Source organism: Pelobates fuscus, chromosome 1 (assembly GCF_036172605.1).
Source record: "Pelobates fuscus isolate aPelFus1 chromosome 1, aPelFus1.pri, whole genome shotgun sequence".
NCBI lineage: Eukaryota > Metazoa > Chordata > Amphibia > Anura > Pelobatidae > Pelobates > Pelobates fuscus.
This window is the reverse complement of record NC_086317.1, coordinates 80,812,058-80,835,715: the sequence shown is the minus strand read 5'-3', so window position 1 is coordinate 80,835,715 and position 23,658 is coordinate 80,812,058. Positions and strand designations below refer to the sequence as shown.

The 23,658-nt window shown below is 43.4% G+C and overlaps 1 protein-coding gene across 1 annotated transcript in view; it reads left to right on the top strand.

Annotated features, from left to right (window-relative positions):
• Nucleotides 1–18,366, top strand: part of PITPNA (phosphatidylinositol transfer protein alpha) — a 71,423-nt gene extending 53,057 nt beyond the window's left edge. The window contains exons 10-12 of the mRNA XM_063449926.1: nucleotides 15,085–15,207; nucleotides 16,282–16,345; nucleotides 17,937–18,366. Of these exons, the coding sequence (XP_063305996.1) occupies nucleotides 15,085–15,207; nucleotides 16,282–16,326 (168 nt within the window). The 3' untranslated portion in view covers nucleotides 16,327–16,345; nucleotides 17,937–18,366. The remainder of the gene's footprint in view (nucleotides 1–15,084; nucleotides 15,208–16,281; nucleotides 16,346–17,936) is intronic.
• The last annotated feature ends 5,292 nt before the right edge of the window (nucleotides 18,367–23,658 follow it).

Sequence of the window (23,658 nt, the reverse complement as noted above, 5' to 3'; positions counted from 1 at the left end):
GATCACATAGACGAGTAGCCCTCTGACTACTTAATTACGCATAACCCAAAGACTGCAAGAAAACGATAATCACATCTGACATGACCCAATAATATAATGCAGGGCCACCCACATTGCAGTTAGCAATTACGCAAACGATACGCAGGCACGGCCACATACACATGTGCAGACGATGGACACGGCACAAAAAGCTCAAACCAGGTTGCGATTTAGACAACGGCACGTCTCGCGCTATATACCATAATAACTCTATACACAACTTATGCCGCACCAACGATTACCACACAATACACACAACAATGAGCCAGAAGCCTGTACCTCGGGTAACAAACAATTTAGGAAAGTCATACTAAAAAAGAAAACGTGTACTATACATACGTAGATCTGTACCTATATGCATGTTGTATTGATGATTACTGATGTATGGCGATGCAATACCTGGCCTCTGCGAAGGCACATGCGAGTTCACCATAAAATTGCCGTGATAAGCCTCTGCGTAGGCTACATTGCAACAACTTGCACCCTTGCTATATGCTGGTTAGACTGTTACCAACGAAATAAAAAACTATTTAAAACAAATTAGTGCCATATTGATAGTCATACATTGGGGTGTTGATTTGTTCAGAAGAGATAACGTTGGGGGGGTTGATCACAGTGACACATCCGATTGCAGAAATGGCCACTTAATATGTAATGTAAAAAAATGCAAAAAAAAAATTAATATATACATATTTTATTACAAACTTTTACATAAGCTGGCAAAAACATTCATAAATGGTGTAGCTAATTTCAACAGTCAAACTGCTGTAATGTCCCCAAATGAGACATATGCCAATCAAATCCATATATAAAAATATTAAACTGTAAAAACTGAAATGCTTAGGTCTCTTATATGGTGCTGCAGCTTCAAAGGATAAACTGAAATCCTAGACATGTGATGTCTTCTGTAAATCAGGACAAATAAATGAATTTATTTGGAATTACTTTTTGTAAGCTACACCAAGCATGTCAAACTCAAAGGCTAGCAAGGGCAAAATAAACAATGTTTAAGTTTATGTGGGCCGCAAAAAAACCCGTAAATTTTCACCCCCTCTACTAAACTCCAGCCCCCCTTCGTCTACTAAATCCCAGTCCCTCCCTCATCTACTAAACCCCTGCCCCTGTTTAAAAAAATAAATAAAAATACAAACAAAAAAACAGCCAACAAGCAGTGTCCAGAGTCCGGCCTCTGGCATACCCCCAATGGCCCCATCCGCACCTTAAAAAAGGGGATTCTCCCGTTACTCCTTGAAACCCTCACACACACTCCCTGAGACACACTCACTGACAGACATACACATAGACTCACAGACACACACACAGACAGCCATACACACAGACTAGGCTGGTTTCTTACCTGGGGTCTAGTGGGCTCCTGGGCAGGCATGGGGACGGACAGGCAGTGATGCTGGGAGCCTGAGTGATGTCATATTCCAGCTCCCGGCATCACTGCGGGGAGCTGAGCCGGAAGATCTTACGCTCAGCGCTCCCTCGCTGCGGCCCACGGGCCGCATACATTTTAGCATCCGGCCCACGCATTATTATTGACATTTCAATATTTTATGCACACATTATTATTGACATTTCAATATTTTGATATCAGACTGATACCGGAGAAACTGACGGAAGCAAAGCACAGAGAGATGGACACAGGTTTCTTCAGGAAGGAAGAGATTCTTTATTGGATCACCGATCGGGACTCAGAGGGACTAATGTCACCAAAATACAGCAAGTTCTGAGCCCCGGACAATAGTGCAGGCTCCTTATATAGGCACATAACTCCTCCCATATTAAGCTCCACCCGCACATTCTCTTGACCAATCAATACAAATAAGAATTAACTTCCTGCTTGACCGCATGGCTTGTCCAGCACAATGGAGGAGGGGAATACTACATCCTGTATTCTTGCACATGCTCCGTACACTACTGATCGTATCTTGCCTCGTGCAACCAACTGATCGATACGTCAGCATATGCACGTACACATGCCACGTGGTAATCTCGGCCTACTAAATTTATTTTTACCGAGATTCCACCACATTCCCCCCTTTGATGCCTCTTGATATTTCACAATTACTTGAGGCATCACTTAACCTTAGTTTGCATACACCACAGGTTACCTTGAACCAGACCAGACTTATCTTATGATGTGAATCTTCAACACTCATCTTCCTGCATTGGTTCTCCCTGATCTAGAGCCTTATATTTATAAATTGCCATTATCTGTGCAGCAGCCTTCCTCTCTGCTATATTTGCTATCAGGCTTTGCACAGAACTAACTACTAAGAGTATAAGACACGGCAGGAGTAGACACAACATTAAAATCAGTAGGACTCCACCTACCACTGCCTTAAGCCCTCCAAGCCACTCATACCAGCTACCAAACCAACTGCTTGGATTATACCCTTTCCATACCTGAGTAGGCACATGCGCTAGTTTAACCATAAGGCTAGTAAGCTCAGCTATTGCTTGCCCTTCGTCATCTATTTGAAGACAGCAATTGCTCAGGTTAAACTTCCCACATACACCTCCCTCTACTGCCAAAAGGTAATCCAAGGCTAATCTATTTTGGTAGACTGCTGTCCTCATCCTGGTATTATGCTTCGCTAGAAGATTGAGCGCTTGTGATGTCTCGTTAGTAATAATCTCAACCACCGCCTGTAATCGTATAATACGGTTGAGCATATAAATAGGGGTTCTATAACCAAAAGTACCATCCTCTGCCCACGTGGCTGGCCCATAATAATCTATAATACGCTGGGGAGGCCATTCATTATCTTCCCAGGCGCCTATCTCTATGGGTCCCCTTTTCTTCCTATGATTCACATCATACACTTTAACACCTAAAGTCTCACCTGTTTCAATAGGTAACAAGAAGAAGGATGGTTTGAGCATACCCAACACACATGCCCCTTCCCAGTCCTGTGGCAACTCCGAATAGGCTTTCTTACCACAGATCCAGTACAAATTTGCTGGGGCTCTCCAGGTAGATGTGATGGATAAATCAAACCACACATCCTTTAAATTGGCGTATCTAGCAAACGGGTTAGATGGTTCTGAGACATTTGAAGCCGACCACCAAGTTGTATTCTTTGTATCATCATCATAAGCTTTTTGCCCTAGACAAGTTAATTCTCCTACAGAAGTATTATACATCATTCCTTTCCTTGCTATGCAAACATAACCTATGATGGAGGTCTTTAAGCTCCACTCAGATTTACCTCTAACACTCATATGATAATCGGCTTGTGTAGATATTAATTGGTCAACTGCCTCAGAACCGGACATTACCTCCTTTGCTTCCCAAGGCCATTGGTCTCCCATGTTAGTACCTCCACACACATAGCAGTTGGTAACATTAAGACTACCGGCAATACTTTCGGCTAAATCGATGAACAGGTTTTTGGCATTATGGGGGATCTTATTATCTATGCTCATCTCTTCATAAAAGGAATGGTATACTTGATGAGTCTGGGAGGATACCGTATCAGTCTCTATCCCTATAAACAATACTGTCCCAGGATCTAAACCCGTCCCATATATTTGAAACCCAAATAAATTACCATATGTATCTAAGAACTTGTCGGGGTTATTTATAAGTATATGGACTGGGTTGCATTCCATAGACTTACAATATGGGCTGGTAGGCAACTTAGTCACTATCATGTCCTTGTCTACTGTCTGTCCCCAAGTTGCCCACCCCACACAAGACCAATATGGGCAAAAGTTATAATCTCTATTTGGGCATCTAGGACTCACATATTTATTTTTACTACTGGGACAAATATATTTATCGTTAGACCCATACGTCCTCTCCCATCTAAGATCCCCACATACATTCCACGGCTTTCTACCACTTGATATCGCCTTACACGCATCAAATAGCAGAACACCCGAAGAATGTACGGATTCTAACACCGTCTTATTAATTAGGGTCCCCTGAGGATCTCCATTCCTGAGAGTCAACCAAATTGTACGAGGTTGATACTCCGGACTGAAGCACTTAGGTTCTCCTACTCCTAAATGGCACACACTATATTCTATATTTAGGTATCTACATCTTGATACATCTCCTTTACACTCATATTGCGAATGCCAAATTAGGGTCTGGGAAATATGGTTACCTGTTCTTGTAGTCTTAATGCATACCTCACAGCTAGGAGTGTCGGTACCTCTACCTTCCTGAATATAAAAATACACATAAATAAACATTATTATAAGCACATCTTTCGTCGTCATCCTCAGTCTTCGTCCGTGCGAAGGCACCTCAGCTTCCAGGATGTAAGGGCTGCAGGGAATGGAGTTCTGCTCGTCTTCACAGGAGTCCCTTCGAGACTTTTCCTGGCTTATACACTATACGTCGGTGAGCGGACAGGCTTTATTATGGCCTTCTCACTCACGTACCAAATCTCTGAAACAATAAAATTTTGTAATCCACAAAGTTCCTCGTCACTCCGACTGAGTCGTGCGTTTTAACCGGATCTTGCAGGGATTCTCTGGATCTGCTGTAACTTGCCAAGAATCGACTGCTGCTGGTTTAACCCTGGAGTGATGTATCCACGGAGTCACTTCGGCTACTTTTATCGCTGTAGGAGTAGACAAAAGAACAACATAAGGACCTCTCCACTTGGGCCCTAACGGTACATTATTCCACTCTTTAATCCACACTTGGTCTCCTGGGTGGTAACTATGAACTGGGGGATAAATATTCACAGGTAATCTATCTTGTACCCATTTCTGTACCTCCTCCATAGTCTTACCCAACTCTACAACCTGCTGCCGGGTAATTCCTTCTCCAAACTGACTCAAATCCCCCCTTAAGTTACCAAGTACGGGAGGTGATCGCCCATACATGATTTCAAAAGGAGAGAGGCCCATCCTTCTGGTAGGTGTACTGCGGATTCGCAATAGAGCTATGGGTAAGAGAACGTTCCACTTAAGTTGGGTTTCCTGACACATTTTAGCCAACTGGTTCTTAATAGTTCTATTCATTCTCTCTACCTTACCAGAACTCTGGGGTCTATATGCCGTATGAAGCCTCCACTTTATACCAAGCATATGAGTCAGTTGTTGTAGGCACTGATGAACAAAAGCTGGACCATTGTCCGATCCTATAGAGCAGGGTAGTCCATATCGGGGTATTTCTCGTAGCAGGAATCTCACAACTTCTCCTGCTTTCTCTGTACGAGTAGGACATGCTTCTACCCAGCCTGAATAGGTGCACACAATTACCAGCAGGTAACGATGTCCACCCGATTTAGGCATCACTGTATAGTCTATTTGTAAATCGGACATGGGGAGTCCCCCCATAAACTGGACTCCTGGTGGCTTTACTGGTCCTTGCCTTGCATTATTTTTAGCACACGTTACACATCTTCGTACAATGGCCTGAGTCAAGTTGGACAATCTTGGTATGTAGAAATGTTTTCTGAGAGATTCCTCTGTGCTGTCTCTCCCAGAATGTGTCCCGTTGTGATAATTTTGGACAATTTCTACCGCTAGTGATGCTGGAATGACTATTCTTCCATCTTCTAACTGATACCATTTGTTCTCCAAATACTTTCCAGGTTCAGTCTTTAACCACTCCTCTTCTTGAGCTGTATAAACTGGAGTCCATTGAGACAGTGGAGTTGGTATAAGAGCAGCTATATGCCCCACATATTCCTGTCTTCCTGATTCAGCGGCACGCTTAGCTGTACTGTCTGCCATCCGATTTCCCTTGGTTACATCACCATCTCCTCTCAGATGCGCTCGACAATGTATGATACCGACTTCTTTCGGCTCCCACACTGCTTCCAATAGTTGTAGGATTTCAGCTGCATACTTGATTTCTTTGCCTTCTGAATTCAATAGTCCTCTTTCTTTATACAAAGCTCCGTGGGCATGAGTGGTTAAAAACGCATACTTGGAGTCCGTGTAGATGTTCACTCTTAAACCTTCAGCCAATTGTAACGCTCGTGTCAGTGCTATCAATTCTGCCTTTTGTGCTGATGTTCCTTTTGCCAGTGGCCGAGCTTCTATCACCTTGTCTATCGTTGTTACTGCATATCCTGCATAGCGGATCCCTTCTTTCACATAACTACTGCCGTCGGTGTAATATTGAACATCGGGGTTCTGGATGGGAAAATCACGAAGATCTGGTCTACTTGAAAAGACTTCATCCATTACTTCCAAACAATCATGTTGACTTTCAGTAGGTTGTGGCAAAAGGGTAGCTGGATTTAAGGTGTTTACAGTCTCTAAATGCACTCTTGGGTTTTCACACAACATTGCTTGATACTTGGTCATACGGCTATTACTAAACCAATGATTTCCTTTGTAATCCAACAACGTCTGCACTGCATGTGGGACTCGCACATAAAGTTCTTGACCTAGAGTGAGTTTATCGGCTTCAGCTACCAGCAGGGCGGCTGCAGCTACGGCTCTTAGACAAGGTGGAAGTCCGCTGGCCACTGCATCCAGTTGCTTAGACATGTAGGCAACAGGTCTTTGCCATGATCCCAAGTACTGTGTCAATACTCCCACAGCCATTCTTCTTTGCTCATGTACATACAGGTAGAATGGTCGTGTGTGATCAGATAGACCTAATGCTGGGGCACTCATCAAAGCCTTCTTCACATCTTCAGATGCCGTTTGCTGTTCTTGAGTCCATAAGAAGGGGTCGTGCTCTGTACCTTTGATAGCTGCATACAGAGGTTTTGCCAGTATCGCGTAGCTGGGAATCCATATCCTACAGAAGCCTGCTGCCCCCAAGAATTCTCGCACTTGTCTTCTATTCTTGGGTATCGGTATTTGGCACACAGCTTCTTTTCTCTCTGGCCCCATAATTCTTTGACCTTCAGAGATATGGAATCCCAGATATTTGACAGCTGGCAAACACAACTGAGCCTTCTTTCTAGACACCTTGTATCCTGCCTTCCAGAGAATGTGTAGTAGATTGTGCGTTGCTTGCTGACATATTTCCTTTGTAACTGCTGCTATCAACAAGTCATCTACATATTGTAACAATACACACTCTCCTGGGATGGACTCGAAATCCAGTAGATCTTGACTTAGGGCTGAACCAAATAGGGTAGGTGAATTTTTTTTTTTTTTTTTGACAATCTTTATTTTCAATTTTCAATTTACACATAACGAGCGACAAGGACAGGCTATAGCTCGTACTCATCATCAATAACATAAAAACGTAACATAAATGAGTGGCATAAGTGGTAATGACACGGCAAGATTAAATCACAACAAAGACATGAATAGGGTGCCTAAGAGTAACCAAACTAAGCAACTGGTAGACATGCATGTATATATATTTGTAACCAGCGGTTGACACCATCGTGAGGTCTGTACCGTGCTGCGTGGGGGAGACTTAGGATGCCTCAAACCAATAGGGCGTACTGGGGAAGACTCCCAGACGTAGACAGCAGCATGTGTGATGGTAACGGTATTAACATATACCACAAGCGTAGTTACAACTGCATTGGTGAGTCACGTAATAAGGAGACACAGTCTAAGCACAATCATTGGCTAGAAAACATTCAGGTGTTCATGATCATCAATACCCGCTGGCAATAGAGCGTGTCCTGTATCGTGCTATGGGGGGGAGTGAAGGGACTCCTCTAGCCCGTTGGGCATGTGGAGACCCACTCCTGATTATGGGTTGAGCCTCGCATGAGGGTAACAGAAACGGGGCGTAGGGTACGTGTAGTTTCAGGAAACATAGGGGGCTAACGCGGGTGGACTGTGTGAGGTTATATAGCCCAAAACAGTGAAACCAGGTGGGAACCCCCTGTGGGGTTTCTCAGATTGACCATAGTGGTAGTTGAGTTTCCAGTTTCTGCGGTTGTCAGTGACTGGGGCTACCAGTGTATCGGCCTGGAACATGTCACGTAAAGGAAAGGTGGGGTACCCAGATTCAAAGGACGGTTTGCCACACCTGGTCGTGGAGTGTCTGCGGGGCGGTCTGGTGAGTGTAGGTAGGGATCGTCTGGATCTATAGTCTAGGGGTCCAGGTCATACAGGGTCCGTAGTGTCGGGCATTCGTCGGGGTTGAGTTCGGTACAGTCAAGGTCGGGGGGTGTCAGCGACCCTATATCCGAGGTCGAGATATGGGTGACAGGCAGTCTAAGCGGGGCAGGGCTTGGGTAACGGTTAGCCTATGTTTCATCGCAGGTAAGTGGGGAGGGTGTGGGAGGAGGAAGGGATGGGGACGAGGGGGGGGGGGGAGGGGGGGGATCCACGGGTTCCGGTCCCGTCCATCATAAGGTACCACAGCCATGGCATCCAGATGTGGTCACATTTCTCTAATCTGCCTTGCAGGGCTGCCGTGAGTGATTCCATGTGGTGTATCTCCCCAACCCTGTCTAGCCACCTCTGGAAGGTGGGCGCGCCCTTTTGTCTCCACATGGTAGGTATGAGCGCTATGGCTGCAGTCAGTAGGTGTCTAAGCAAGGATTTTTTGTAGGCAGAGATAGACATGTCAGTATGGTGTAGGAGCATAGTAAGGGGGTGGAGGGGTAGGGTGATATCTGTTATAAGGCGGATAGCTTCTCTGATCCGTGTCCAGTAAGGGACAATATCAGGGCAATTCCACCATATGTGGAGGAAGGAGCCATCTGGCCCTCCGCAACGCCAGCATTCATTAGGGATCCCAGGGTCTATGCGGTGTGCAACATCAGGGGTCCTGTACCAGCGCGTGAGAATCTTATAGCCTGTCTCCTGAACTTTGGAGCTGATGGAGGTTTTGTGCGTCAGTATAAAGATCTTGTCCCATTCCTGAGCTGTTAGAGTAGTCCCTGTCTCCTCTTCCCACTTTGTCACATATCTGGGGTGTGTCTGGTGTTCGTTGTGTAAAAGCGTCGCATACAGCATTGAGATTCCCTTGTCTGGGTGGGTTCGAGAGATGCATAGGGATTCGAACTGCGTGGGGGGTCTGTGTAGGCACTGTTTGTTTGGGAAGGTCTTATAGTAAGCCCGTATTTGAGCATAGTGGAAGTGATCCAGTCCAGTGGGTACCCTATCACCCATGAGGTCCGTGAGGGGTCTAAGTTGCTGTCCCTGCAGGAGCTGTCGGAAGGGTAGGTGAATTTTTAAACCCTTGGGGCAGTCTTGTCCAGGTCATTTGGCGTTTTGAGCCCGTTACAGCGTTTTCCCATTGGAAAGCGAAGATACATTGACTTTCTGCGGCAATTCGGAGGCAAAAGAAGGCATCTTTGAGGTCTAAGACTGTAAAGTAAGTAGCCCCGCCCGGAATTAAAGCAAGCAGGTTATATGGATTGGGTACAACTGGATGTATACTAACAACCGCATCATTGACTGCTCTCAAGTCCTGCACAGGTCGATACTCATCTGTACCGGGCTTTTGAACAGGCAGCAATGGGGTGTTCCAGGGGGAAGTACAGAATTTTAGGATACCATACCGTATGAACTTATCCAGATAAGATTGGATGTTCTTCTTAGCCTTCTGCGGGATGTGATATTGTCTTAGGCTCACTGGATAAACCCCAAGTTTTAGTTCGATTTTAATAGGTGGAATATTGCGGGCCAGTCCTGGTGGGTTGTTCTCTGCCCAAACTCCTGGTATGTTGAATAAGGACTCATCACTCCTAGGGTTTTGGCTAGTCAACGCTGTATAAAGTCGCCACTCTTCTTCCTTTGGTACGGATAATGTCATAATACCTGAAGGTCCATTAAACTTTAAGGATGTTGTTCCATTTGGTAGGAACGTAATCTGCGCTTGTAACTTAGATAGCATATCACATCCCAGCAATTGGACTGGACATTCAGGCATATAAAGGAATTGATGTTTTACTACGTGGCCTCCCAATGTACAGAGTCGACTTTTAAGAACCGGTTTTTCAGCACTTCTTCCAGTTGCTCCTATTACAGTAATAGTCCTTCCAGATGGAGGAGCAACTAGATTAGTCACCACTGAATGTTCAGCACCAGTGTTGATCATGAACGCACTCCTTTTTCCCCCTATTGATACATCGACCATAGGCTCCGCTCGACCAAGGGGGATGGAGCCCGGTCGGTATCAATAGTCCTCCATGACCGTGTCAGCCAATCCTACAAAGTCCCTACCTTCTCTATCGCGGGACCTTTGCGCTGCTGGAAAATACCTATCTTCCCTAACACTTCCTCTGTTCCCATTGCTCCCTCTATTACCATTACTCCCTCCGGGGCCTCCTCTACCTCTCGCTCTGCCTCTAAAGTTTCCGTAACCTGCCCTGGGTTGGTCTCTCTCGTACTGCTCTCTTTGTGGACACTCGTTCCTCCAATGCCCTTCTTCCTTGCAATACGCGCACTGATTCCTACTCAAAGGCTCCCTATTCCATCTACTATCGCCTCTATCTGGGCCCCGTCTATCTACGCCTGCGATCGCTACCGCTAACATATCTGCCTTTTTACGCATCTTGCGCTCTTCCTCTTTCTTACTTTCTGTTTCCCTATTCATATACACTTTATTCGCTACCTCCATTAGTTGGGTGATAGACATACCTGCAAACCCTTCTAACTTCTGTAGCTTGCGCTTAATATCTCCGTAAGCTTGGCCGACAAAGGCGGAGTTCACCATTCGGGAATTATCTGCGTCTTCCGGATTAAAGGGGGTATACAAGCGGTATGCCTCCAATAATCGGTCATAAAAGACACTGGGCGCTTCATCACTTTTCTGAATCACCTCAACTGTCTTCGACATATTAATGGCTTTCTTTCCTCCGGCTTTCATGCCAGCAATTATAGCGTCTCTATAGGCTCTGAGTTGAACCATATCAGCACCATTTACATTCCAGTCGGGATCGGTGTTAGGATAATGTGTTGCGGCCCATGCTGCTGGATTGGCTTGATTCAAAGCACGGGCTCTATCCTCTAGCGCTTTAATGGCCGCTTGATTAATCCTTGTCCTTTCCTCATTATTGAACAAAGTCATTAATAACTGCTGGCAATCAGCCCATGTCGGATTGTGTGTCTGAACTATCGAGGTGAACAGATCGGTCATAGCTTGTGGTTTCTCAGTGTACGAGGAATTGTGGGTCTTCCAATTCAAGAGATCGGTAGTCGTGAACAGGACATATACGAAGACTAGGTCAGCATGTGCCATTTGACCTGCGGCATCGATATAGGCTGACCCGGGATTCAGACGAAGAGGCATCTGATAATGTTTTAATTGTTGGGTACCGGTCAGTTGTCGGGTTAGTATGGGGCTACGTAGAGGGGCGTCAGTTAGAGGTTCCGGTCGGGGGGTAATAAAGCATGAGGATGTGGGAGCTTGGTTTTGGGAAAAGTTAGTAAATAGAACACTTCGGGTCGAGCTAGAAGAAGCTTGACCGGAAGTCTGAAGTGGCGCCAAATCAGGATATTCAGATCTAATGGGGGTTGGTTCTGGTTCCGGAAGGGGAGATTTAGTACGAGAGGGGGTGGATTCTGTACTGGAGGAGGAAGCGGAAGTGGATGGGGGCAATGGGGGAAGGGGTGCAGGACTTCCTGCATTTGCGTCACTTCCTCTTAAAGGAAAGTAAGGGGGCAGCAAAGGGATCTCGGACTCAGGGGGCGTATCCAAAATGGGCCTAACGCCAGTCCTAGTGGACAAACAAGTCCTAGCCACCATGAGGCGACATTGCTCCTCGTGGCATGTCTGAATCCATTTTGGCGAGTCATTTACGGCCTGTCTCCAACAATCAATATAAGGAAACTGCCCGTAAAGTTCAGGCCTACCCGATGCAGCCACGTGTAAGCGCTGTACCAGAGTTGGATCCAAACTGCCACGTGGCGGCCATGCCGCAACCAAAGTAGGCCACTCCCTAGTACACAAAGTGACCAAACGTACGGGAGACATTTTAACCCCAAAATCACATGTTTTGAATCCCTTTTTAAAATTCTTCACCATACAACCTAAGGGATCCGGAATCGTTGATTGCGACGCGCCCATACTTATCAATGGAACGTCGTTGACAACGAATACTATGCACACGTACTATTCAACAGTCACACCCGTTTCCTCTGGCAACAGCACCACGTGGTACGGTTACCAAGTGAAACGTACACAATAACACAATAAACACTCAGGGAATTCCCGTACACACACAGCTGTTACACCAGTCACTAGATAATCAATATTATGCCCTTTGGCGAAACTATACAGTCACCCACGCTATAATTCTCTATATATGAATTACCCGTCTATAACACACCCCAGTAACATCGTCTTTTACAAATAGCGGTTACAGTACGGTTAGCATAGGTCAAAGCACAATTTAAGGTCACAATACAATTAGTAGTGGTTATGGTGTTAAACATGCAATGGACGACAATGATTAGTACTTATATACAGTGTCAGTAAATATACAGGGTTATGGTACCGTGCACCATGATACAGCAACACACTATTAACACTCTCGCTAGACGGCTGAGCTCGCGCTATCTAACAAGATATACACTTTACTAAACAATCTTTAACACATTTACAATTCCCAACTAAACTATTGGCCAGTATTTTGAATGGACTACCTAAAACTATGTACACCCGTTTTGGTTAGCCACACTGCCCAAGCACCACATATAGCGAGCTAGAGGACCGAATTTACACAGGCGCCTCTTAGTCGATTACTATCAAAAATCTAGTGGGTTCCAAATTTACACGCCTTCCCACTTAGCCAAGATAGGTTGAGAGCTAGCGAACCGAATTTACACAGGCGCCGCTTAGTCTCCCGGTCCCTCCGACCTAGCGAACGTAATATACACCCTAGAACGCTAGTCTAGACAAGACACCGGTGTCCGGCTAGGGCTATTTACACCAGAACCCCGTCTGACTAACCAAATCAAACGGTCTGACTAAAGAGCGTTCGATTGAGCGGTGCGCCTTCGCTCCTTCCCTCCGACAGAGGGGGCAGATTCCATACACAAATAACCCCTTATGGGCCTACCGCACAATCGGTATACCCCTAGTGGGTCTGCCGTCTAAAACAGCAGTTGTCTTACCTCCTCGTTCCTGAACCTGAGTTCACACTCATCGACGGGGACACCCCAGCACTTACTACGTAGAGGCCGATGATCTCCTGGACAACAGACCAGTGGTGCCGAGACGAAGGGAGGTCCACGCAGAAGTTCAGGGGTGCAGCCGTAGAGAACGTGGGCAAAGATAGACCGTCTCACGCCTCTGCCTCTCAGCTACCGTTGAACGATGAGCTTCCCGGCCAATGCACCAAATGATACCGGAGAAACTGACGGAAGCAAAGCACAGAGAGATGGACACAGGTTTCTTCAGGAAGGAAGAGATTCTTTATTGGATCACCGATCGGGACTCAGAGGGACTAATGTCACCAAAATACAGCAAGTTCTGAGCCCCGGACAATAGTGCAGGCTCCTTATATAGGCACATAACTCCTCCCATATTAAGCTCCACCCGCACATTCTCTTGACCAATCAATACAAATAAGAATTAACTTCCTGCTTGACCGCATGGCTTGTCCAGCACAATGGAGGAGGGGAATACTACATCCTGTATTCTTGCACATGCTCCGTACACTACTGATCGTATCTTGCCTCGTGCAACCAACTGATCGATACGTCAGCATATGCACGTACACATGCCACGTGGTAATCTCGGCCTACTAAATTTATTTTTACCGAGATTCCACCACAAGACCACAATCGCAGGACAATAGGAAAAAGGGAGTACACTGATAAAGTCTAGATGCCAAGCATAAAGCGGAGAATGTAAAAAAGATATGATGTGAAAATAGGAGGGTAAAGGAGAGAGCAAGGAGAGGAATGGGACATGAGAGGAGATTAAGCAAATGGTTATTGGTGTTAATTTTTATATTCTGCGTATATTATGTGAAACATAAATATGTATTGATTAAACCAGTTCTAATATAACTTTAAAGGGACACTACTGCCCAAATAAAAAAACAAAAAAATACACTATTTAGTAGATACAGCCCCAACAAAACTATGCATGCATTTTTCATTAAGGCTATATCTAAAAATAGCTGCAGATCTCTTGTCTGCAGCCTTTTCAAGCCATTGCCTTCTTACACCGCCCAGACTTTGTCTCTGCCCAATCAGAGCATTTCCAACTCTGGACAATTGCTGCCTCCTGAGTTTAGCTCCGCTGAGTTAAACAACCAGAAAGTAACAGGACCTGTTGTCTGACAGTGTAACATGGTTAATTTGTAAAAGTCACAATTTCTATTGAAATGAAATGAGTTCCTTTAAGAAAATATCCGGACTGTTTAATCAGTTTTGCAAAGCTGTCCTAGGTGCTACAATTCTCCTCCTGCACAAGATCCCATTATACTCATTACTAATTTAAAGCCGATCCCCACCAATAAAGTTTATTACTAATGTGGCAGGTTCTCTTTAATTCTTTCCAAGCCGATCTTTAAAAAGGCAAAATATCATATAGAACTACAAGAGATACAGCTTAACTTTAAAATAAACAGACATAATACAGTGTAATTTCGCATTAACAGTTTTATATATTAAAATGTGCAGAATTGCCCTCACACGATAAGATATGTAGTATGTTCAATGCTGCCTTCCCCAACATCCTGGGTGCTAAGTTCTCTCAATAGTCTGTGAACTGTGGACACCTCTTTTTCAGTTACTCCAAAAGAAACTCACCAAGATTCAGCAGTTTGATTTAAGCCATTTATTTCTTTATTTCCAAATCACAAAAATGCTATTAAAAAACGATCCGGTCCAGCGATTTCCTTCCTGTCCCTGAAGAAGTCCTGTTAACAGGAAGAAACGTGTTGGACTTTGTTGCTTTTAATAGCACCTTTGTGATGCAATAAATGTAGTGTGATGCAATAATATATGAATTACATATCTAGAAACATGTAATACAAAAGCCATGAGACTAAAGCTTGGATGGTTTCTGATCTCTCCAGAACACCTGGGTGGCATTGCTTTTCCATAATACACGGTTTGCTATTAGGTATAATTTATATATATTTGTCTCCATTCTTTTGAAGGTGTGTTGTGTATTTATATGGAGCTCAGGTTGTCAATTTGGCAGATGTTTAGTGATCGTTCTGTTGTTTTTAGCAAGAGAGGCGGCTGTTTACAAACTTCCATCGGCAGCTTTTCTGTTGGTTGGACCGATGGGTGGAACTAACAATGGAAGATATTCGCAGAATGGAGGATGAGACCAAGAAAGAGCTTGATGAGGTCAGTTTAGTTCCTTTACTTAGTGGTATGTTAATAATCTTACTGATTGCAGTTTACCTGGAAATACAAAATCGATTGCTAAGCAGGACATTAAAGGTAGAGTTAAAAGGTACAGCGTGAATAACTGGGCTAAATATAATTTCATGCAATTAAATAGAATTTCAACCCTAACTGTAACACACGTTAGTGTATTTTGGTTACCCTTGAGACATTAAAATGGTTAAAAGAACAGACTTTCTTGAATTTAAAATGTTACATTAGTTATACTGTAATATTTGTATGTTACAGGATCACTATAGTGTCAGGAAAACAAAGCGGTCCATGTGGGACCCCTTCAGCCACTTACCTTAATCCAACGCCGGGCTCCCTCGGCGCTGGTGACCTCTCCTCCCCGTCCTACGTCACTGGAGCCGAAAGCGCATGCGCTGCAAGGGCCGTGCGCGCATTCAAAGTGGAATGCTCTGCGCGACAGATGTGCCTCTAGAGGCCGGATTTACCCCAAATGTAAACATATCAGTTTCATCTGAAGGCTTAAAACCTGAGGGACCTGGCACCCAGACCACTTCATTGAGCTGAAGTGGTCTGGGTGACTTTGACTTTAAAAAAAAAAAAATAATAAAAAAGTCGAATACCATCTTGGATGCAAAATGCAATTTAAAAGTAGTTTTCCTGAAAGGCATCAATTTCCAGGAGGACTAACTTTCTTATGTATTTTTCCTATACTTGACAAAAAGACAGACAAATTTTGTCAAGTGACAACTGGGGGCTCCCGCAGCCTTGTGGGAGCCTGCAGAGAAATTAGTGTTGTGCGCAAGAGTACAGCACCAACATAATCTGCTGAAAGATGTAGAGCCAGGAACTGAAGAGGAACCCACAGAAGAAGATGGCGAAGTAACACTCTCCTTTCCTTCCACCCAGTGACTGAGCCGCTTTAACAATGTATTCCCCAACTTGTATTTCTCCGTACAATAGGTCTGTCACAGAATAACTGTGCCTTGTGTTTGAAAATGCTGATCTGATGATACAAATACAATTACGCAATTTGGTAACTCATACATTTTTATCCACTTGTAGATGAGAGAGAAGGACCCAGTAAAAGGAATGACTGCAGAGGATTAGCAGTGAAGTGTTATGCTCTGTAAGTATAGTTCACTTATATTCTGGAATAGTTTACCCATAAACTGGATAATACGTAGAGCATTTGGCACCTGGGGCAGTTCTACCCCAACTTTAAAATGTAAGAAAAACACTCCATGATTCCCATCCTAAGTTCTTTGTGTGTGTTTATCCTCCCCAGCCCTTCTGTGTGCCTGTTTGTCCTACCCAGCCCTTCTGTGTGCCTGTTTGTCCTACCCAGCCCTTCTGTGTGCCTGTTTGTCCTACCCAGCCCTTCTGTGTGCCTGTTTGTCCTACCCAGCCCTTCTGTGTGCCTGTTTGTCCTACCCAGCCCTTCTGTGTGCCGGTTTGTCCCCCCCAGCCCTTCTGTGTGCCGGTTTGTCCCCCCCAGCCCTTCTGTGTGCCGGTTTGTCCCCCCCAGCCCTTCTGTGTGCCGGTTTGTCCCCCCCAGCCCTTCTGTGTGCCGGTTTGTCCCCCCCAGCCCTTCTGTGTGCCGGTTTGTCCCCCCCAGCCCTTCTGTGTGCCGGTTTGTCCCCCCCAGCCCTTCTGTGTGCCGGTTTGTCCTCCCCAGCCCTTCTGTGTGCCGGTTTGTCCTCCCCAGCCCTTCTGTGTGCCGGTTTGTCCTCCCCAGCCCTTCTGTGTGCCGGTTTGTCCTCCCCAGCCCTTCTGTGTGCCGGTTTGTCCTCCCCAGCCCTTCTGTGTGCCGGTTTGTCCTCCCCAGCCCTTCTGTGTGCCGGTTTGTCCTCCCCAGCCCTTCTGTGTGCCGGTTTGTCCTCCCCAGCCCTTCTGTGTGCCTGCTTGTCCTCCCCAGCCCTTCTGTGTGCCTGCTTGTCCTCCCCAGCCCTTCTGTGTGCCTGCTTGTCCTCCCCAGCCCTTCTGTGTGCCTGCTTGTCCTCCCCAGCCCTTCTGTGTGCATGTGTTTCTATCCCAACACCTTTGTCAATCTCCCCCCCCCCCCTTAGTACACCACTGCCCATAAATAAGGTTAACCCCAATGTTTTAGTTTTCATAGAAATTATATTACGAAACTGATGTTAAACTTAAAGGGCCACTCTATATAATTTTATTTCTTAATTAGGTTTGCACACAGCTTTGTACCCCATCCACCTTCCAATGTTCCTTTTTCCAAAAGTACTCATGTAAAGTTTTTTTTTTGTTTTGTTGTTTTGTTGTTTTTTTTTATAGTGTCAGTTACAAAAAAAAAGAAATAATGATCCACACAACTAAAAAAAAAAAAAAAGCTATGCATTTAATTCTGTCCATCTGTTTTGTAATGTTTGAATAGCAAGTGTTTATTTAATATCATTTACTACAGTCCAGGCACAGCCAGGGCACAAATTACAAATATAAAGGAGATCTAGAAATACTGTCTGCTTCCTCTTTGCTGACTTCTACAACAGAGCTTTATACAAATGTTTGGCAGGGAGCCCAGATGCGGGAAACCCTTTTGCAGGATAAAGTGGTGTGGATTTTTATACATATGTCAAATAAAACTCTGTGTGTGTGTGTGTGTGTGTGTATATATATCTCCAATTTTTTTTATTGGGAAAAACTTGTTTAAGTCAACTTTGAATTGATTAATGTCTACTTTAATTATTTTATTTTATTTTCAGCTTTGACGTTAAGTGACCAACAGGATGCCTTTGTGCTCCAGTCCCGGCGGATAGCTCACTTGTGGATCAAGCCCACTCCTTGTTTTTGCAGACTATTTTAACCCCATTGTAGTAAATTTTAGGACCTTTATTAATGTGAGCTAATATTCCTATTTCAAGCAAGCACTAAAATCTGACCGAGTGAGGAAGGAGCTCACTCTTCTGGTGCATTGTGTATATATTGTATTAACAAAGCCCTCTACTCCTATATTTTCATTGCCTCCAAACTCCTAATTAATTTAATTTAAATGTCACTTTTAGGAACAACCGTGTCTTGTGAATTTTGTGAATTGTAAATTGTTTGTTTTTCCTTAAAATGTGGATGAACTAATTTCAGCTATTTTATTTTTGGGACAGTCGGGTATTAAGATAAAGTATATTTTACAACCAATCTTTTCCATTACTTCTTTATTGCCTAGGGTACTAATAAATCCCTTGGCAGTGTTACTCTCAAAACAGCCAGATGTCTACTTTCTATTTTGTGCATTTGCCACTTATTGGACTGTTTAAGGGTATTATAACGGAGGTGTAAAGAACCTTTTGTTATCACAATCTGTTGTGCCCTTTTTAAAAGATGGTCAGTGGTAAATAATCATCAATATGTAATAATCTAAAAATAGTCTTCTGTAAAATACAAGGTTTTAAACAAGCACACTGTAACCAGCACTTGTGCAATAATGCTGAATTTCTACTTATAAAGTGAGGGTCTATACAGCTCTTAGCCCTGCGTGATATTTTTTTGTATTTATTTAAACTGTGGCTCCTAAATATGGCCTACAAATAGGCATCTCAAGACCAGTTTGAGTGCACATCATTAAATCTTCAATATTCATTTGCTTTTAAATGGTACAAGAAAATTATTTTGGTAATAAAATCGAAACGCATATATATTTATGAAGAGGAATAAAAATACATAATATAATACTATTTCATATGATAATATATTTGTAAGTGGCCTGAACAGGGATGTAAATCAGATGAGATGGATTTCAGAGCATTACCAAAATTATGAATCACCATGGTTACTGGTTTGTTCCGGTCTATTTTTTTAGGAATCATTTTACCCCAATTATAACAGGATATATTTTTGGAAGTATGCCCAAAACAACTGCTCTATGTTCAAGATATGTTTTATGTAATAAATGCAGGTAGTCTGTTCTTTCCTGCTTGTCCGAATAGACACCCAGGAGCTTTTAAACATGGACCAAATTATGCCAGGTCAACCTAGTGTGTGCTTTGTGGATCAATATTTGTGATATCCTTATGGTATATATACCATATCTGTGAAGGTATTTGGCTAGAGAGTGATTGGCTAACAAAACACTGCACCCTGAATTATTTTATATAATTGTTTTGTTTTAATCTCTGGGTTTTCACTTTCATTACTGGAGATCCACTGCACATGGGTTTTTCATAATGATGGGAAAATTGTTTAATGATGCTTAGTGATATGTTAGACTCAAGGAAAACAAAACTGTTGGGAGACCATGCTTGTATGAAAAAAATCTAATTCCTTGAATAGAAAAGATTATATATGTTTTAAATAGTATGTATTTATGGCTTTTAATGTTTGGCTGGTAAAATTATTTTCTTAGAGAAGCTCGATCTCTAATCTGACCTAAATGTGCGTAAAGCCTAGTTTGACAATATCCATGGGAGATCTGTGCATCCACCTATCTCCTGCACGTTGAAGTAGATTGGGTTTAATACAGGGCTATGCACACTGTTCTCAAACCATTCCTTCCATGTAACTAATGGCTTGTAAAGGTCAGTAAGTGTATCTAGTTCATGGTGTAAGTGTGGGTATAGCTCTTTACTGGCTACTGAGCTCAAAACCTTTTATGTTGTCAATATGAACCCTGAGACCTCTCTGCTTATACATGCACTGGATATCTTTGATCATGGGGTAACATGTCAGTATGGAATTTTAAAGATAAAATCTGTCTCGTATTTATAACATGTGGCATCCGTTGAACATTTTTTTATAATACGCGCTACAACATCACAAACAATACTGTATGAATATAAGAGAAATGTTCTAGATTGTGTGTTTTTGCTCTGTTTCCAGAAGTTCTAAACAACTTAATGTGTGAATATAGGCTGCTTTTTTTACCTCTTGGGTGTAAATGAATTTATTCCATTTTATGCCAACACTCTGCTAAACAGGTCCATACCTATTCTATGGCAATGGTTAATTTTCATTTATATAGTGTTCTAACATTATTACATCTGTCATGCAGAACTACTTCCACTACTGCACATAACATAGTCATGCAGAATGTAATTGCCCATTTAACAGAGGGCACTTTTTTTTTTTAAATTAAAACAAGAATCACCCTAGAGAGCCTCTCTGATTTCTGTATAGCAGGCCCCCCATATATCTTACTCACCACTTGTTTCCCATTAAAGGGGGGGTGATCGCTCTTGGTTGGAAACAATTGTTAGACTTTGAGTTCTAAGCCAGACTTCCCACGGGTAAAGGAGGCACCTTATTCACTGGGGATAGTTCAATCAAGGAGTTTTGTGGAAATTAATATACATCTTATCATTTACATTTGTATTTTGTTCGATTCTTCCCTTCATTGTATCTGGCATAAAACATCAGCTGAAACAAAGACAGACTTTGATTGTTTGATAATATCATTCCTTTTTGAGATATGTACAATTTGTAGCCTAGACTAATATTGTTTCTTTTATGTGAGTTTGTGCCTTTTTGTCTGATATTCCAATGCAGGTATATTGGAAATAAATATTCTAGGAAACTCTTGATTCTTTCTTGTTTCATTTATTACTTTTCATTTGTCACTTTTTAGTAAACATTCAACAAATTTATAGCACTAGATTGTGATGTCCTCTATTATTATAGTCAAAAATATATTCCAGAAAGCTTGCTATAAATGAGTTTATACCACTTTGACAGGCCAGTGACAGGGGGTTATGCGACACAACAATGTGCAGATTGCTCACATTGTTACTTACTTTTTTTTTTTTTTAGCTCAAAGATTTTCTTGTGTTCAAGACAATGTTTCTTATTTCCACACTTTTTCTCATTCCCCTCTCTCTTTGCCATATTCTACTTTTTAGAAGTGATTTTCTTTAAGAGGGGTACTCTAAGCACTATACCTATTACAGCCCACTGCAGTGGTGTAACCACATTTACGGTCATCCGGGGCACAACAAAATTTTGCACCACACCTCCATTCACCATATTCCTCTAATGGAAGGCTAATTAAACACATGATAAGCTTTTGCTTATAAAGGTTACATGCACTATAGGGCGCCACCAGTGTGTGAATAAATGCTTACAACTTGCAATCAAAGGATGGCCCTCATATGCATAATGGAAAAGGAAATATATCATAGTATAGTACTCGAATAAACCAGCAAATGGTTAATAAAAAAAACCAAATAGAGATATTCACATATACAATAAGTTTGCATAAAAGGCCTGGTTGCTTTTAATCACATAGCTGAAACGTGTTTATTTTTTATTTATTATTGCCATTTATATAGCGCCAACAGATTCCGTAGCGCTTTACAATATTATGAGAGGGGATTTAACTATAAATAGGACAATTACAAATAAACTTACAGGAACAGTAGGTTGAAGAGGACCCTGCTCAAACAAGCTTACATTCTATAGGAGGTAGGGTGTAAAACACAATAGGACAGGAATTTACAATCAAATAAGGTGGGCTGCCCTTTAGGAGAGGGCAAGAGAGACAGGTATGTGAGGTAAGGGTTAGTCTTGGAGGCCATAAGCTTTCCTAAAGAGATGGGTTTTAAGGCACTTCTTAAAAGATGCAAGACTAGGGGAGAGTCTGATGGCGGTAGGCAGGCTATTCCATAGGAAGGGAGCCGCCCGTGAGAAGTCCTGCAAGCGCGAGTTGGCCGTACGAGTGCGGACAACGGACAGGAGGTGGTCACGGGCAGAGCGGAGAGACCGAGAAGGGACATACCTATGGATCTGTGAGGAGATATAAGAGGGGCTAGAGTTGTTCAGTGCTTTATAGGTGTGAGTTAGTACCTTGAATTGACTCCTATAGCATACAGGAAGCCAATGTAAGGACTGGCAGAGGGGTGAGGTGTGAGAGAAACGACTAGAGAGGAAAATCAATCTAGCAGCAGCATTCATTACAGACTGTAAGGGTGCAGTACGGCTATTGGGAAGACCAATCAGGAGAGGGTTACAATAATCCATGCGGGAAATTACTAGAGCATGGACAAGCTCCTTGGTAGTATCTGGTGCAAGAAAGGGGCGGATGCGGGCTATGTTTTTAAGATGGAATCTACAGGATTTGGCAACATGCTGGATGTGAGGCTCAAATGTGAGACCAGAGTCAAGTATGACGCCAAGACAGCGCGCTTGCAAGGATGGACTGATGTTGGTACCACAAACTTGGAGGGAGAGCGAAAGAGGAGGATCAGTATTAGGAGGAGGAAAGACAAGGAGCTCAGTTTTTGAGAGATTGAGTTTCAGAAAGCGGGATGACATCCAGTCAGAGATGGAAGAAAGGCAAGCAGTGACACGTTGCAGGACGGCAGGGGAGAGGTCCGGGGAGGAGAGATATAGCTGGGTGTCATCAGCGTACAGGTGGTAGTGAAATCCAAAAGAGGTAATAAGTTTGCCAAGAGAGGCAGTATAAAGAGAAAATAGAAGGGGACCAAGGACGGAGCCTTGGGGAACTCCATCCGAGACGGGGCAAGTGGAGGAGGTATCATTAGAAAAGGAGACACTGAATCAGCGTTGGGAGAGATAAGAGGAAAACCATGAGAGGACAGAGTCACAGAGACCAAGCGATTGAAGAGTTTGAAGAAGGAGAGCATGATCAACGGTGTCAAAGGCCGCTGAGAGGTCAAGAAGAATTAGTATGGAGTAGTGGCCTTTGGATTTAGCTGCGATTAGGTCGTTAGTAACTTTGATAAGGGCAGTCTCTGTAGAGTGGAGAGGGCGGAAGCCAGATTGAAGGGGGTCAAGGAGAGAGTTGGAATTGAGGAAATGAGACACACGGGTAAAGACAAGTCTTTCCAGAAGCTTTGAGGAAAAAGGGAGCAGGGATATGGGACGGTAGTTAGAGGGGGTGGATGGGTCGAGGGATGGTTTTTTTAGTATAGGTACTACAGTGGCATGTTTAAGGTCAGCAGGGACGATGCCAGAAGAGAGCGAGCAGTTGAAAATGTGTGTTAGAGAAGGCACGAGACAAGTGGAGAGAGATCTGATAAGGTGGGATGGGACAGGATCGAGCGGGCAAGTGTTGAGTGGAGGGTCCCACAAGACGGCCAGTACAGGTGTATATGTATGTATGTGTGCGTGTGTGTGTGTGTATATATATATATATATAAATTTATTTTTTTTTCTTAACCTTGGAGGGATGTACTTTCTTTCACCTAGTCGGTGTGACTGTGCCCTAGTTGACAACCAAGTTGTTTTTGCACATTTATTGTATATGTGCACATTTGTATATTAGTGTACACTTTGTTTTTAACTTTTTGTTGTGGTTTATTAAAGTACTATACTATGACAGATTTTCATGTTCTTCAAACCATGTCTGACCAGTTTTTGCAGTGTGGCAGGGTGCATTGTCCACGCTTGCCATTAAAAATATGTGGTCTGCAACAATCTCTAGGTAAGTGGTACATGTCAAAGTAACATCCACATGAATGCCAGGACCCAAGATTTCCA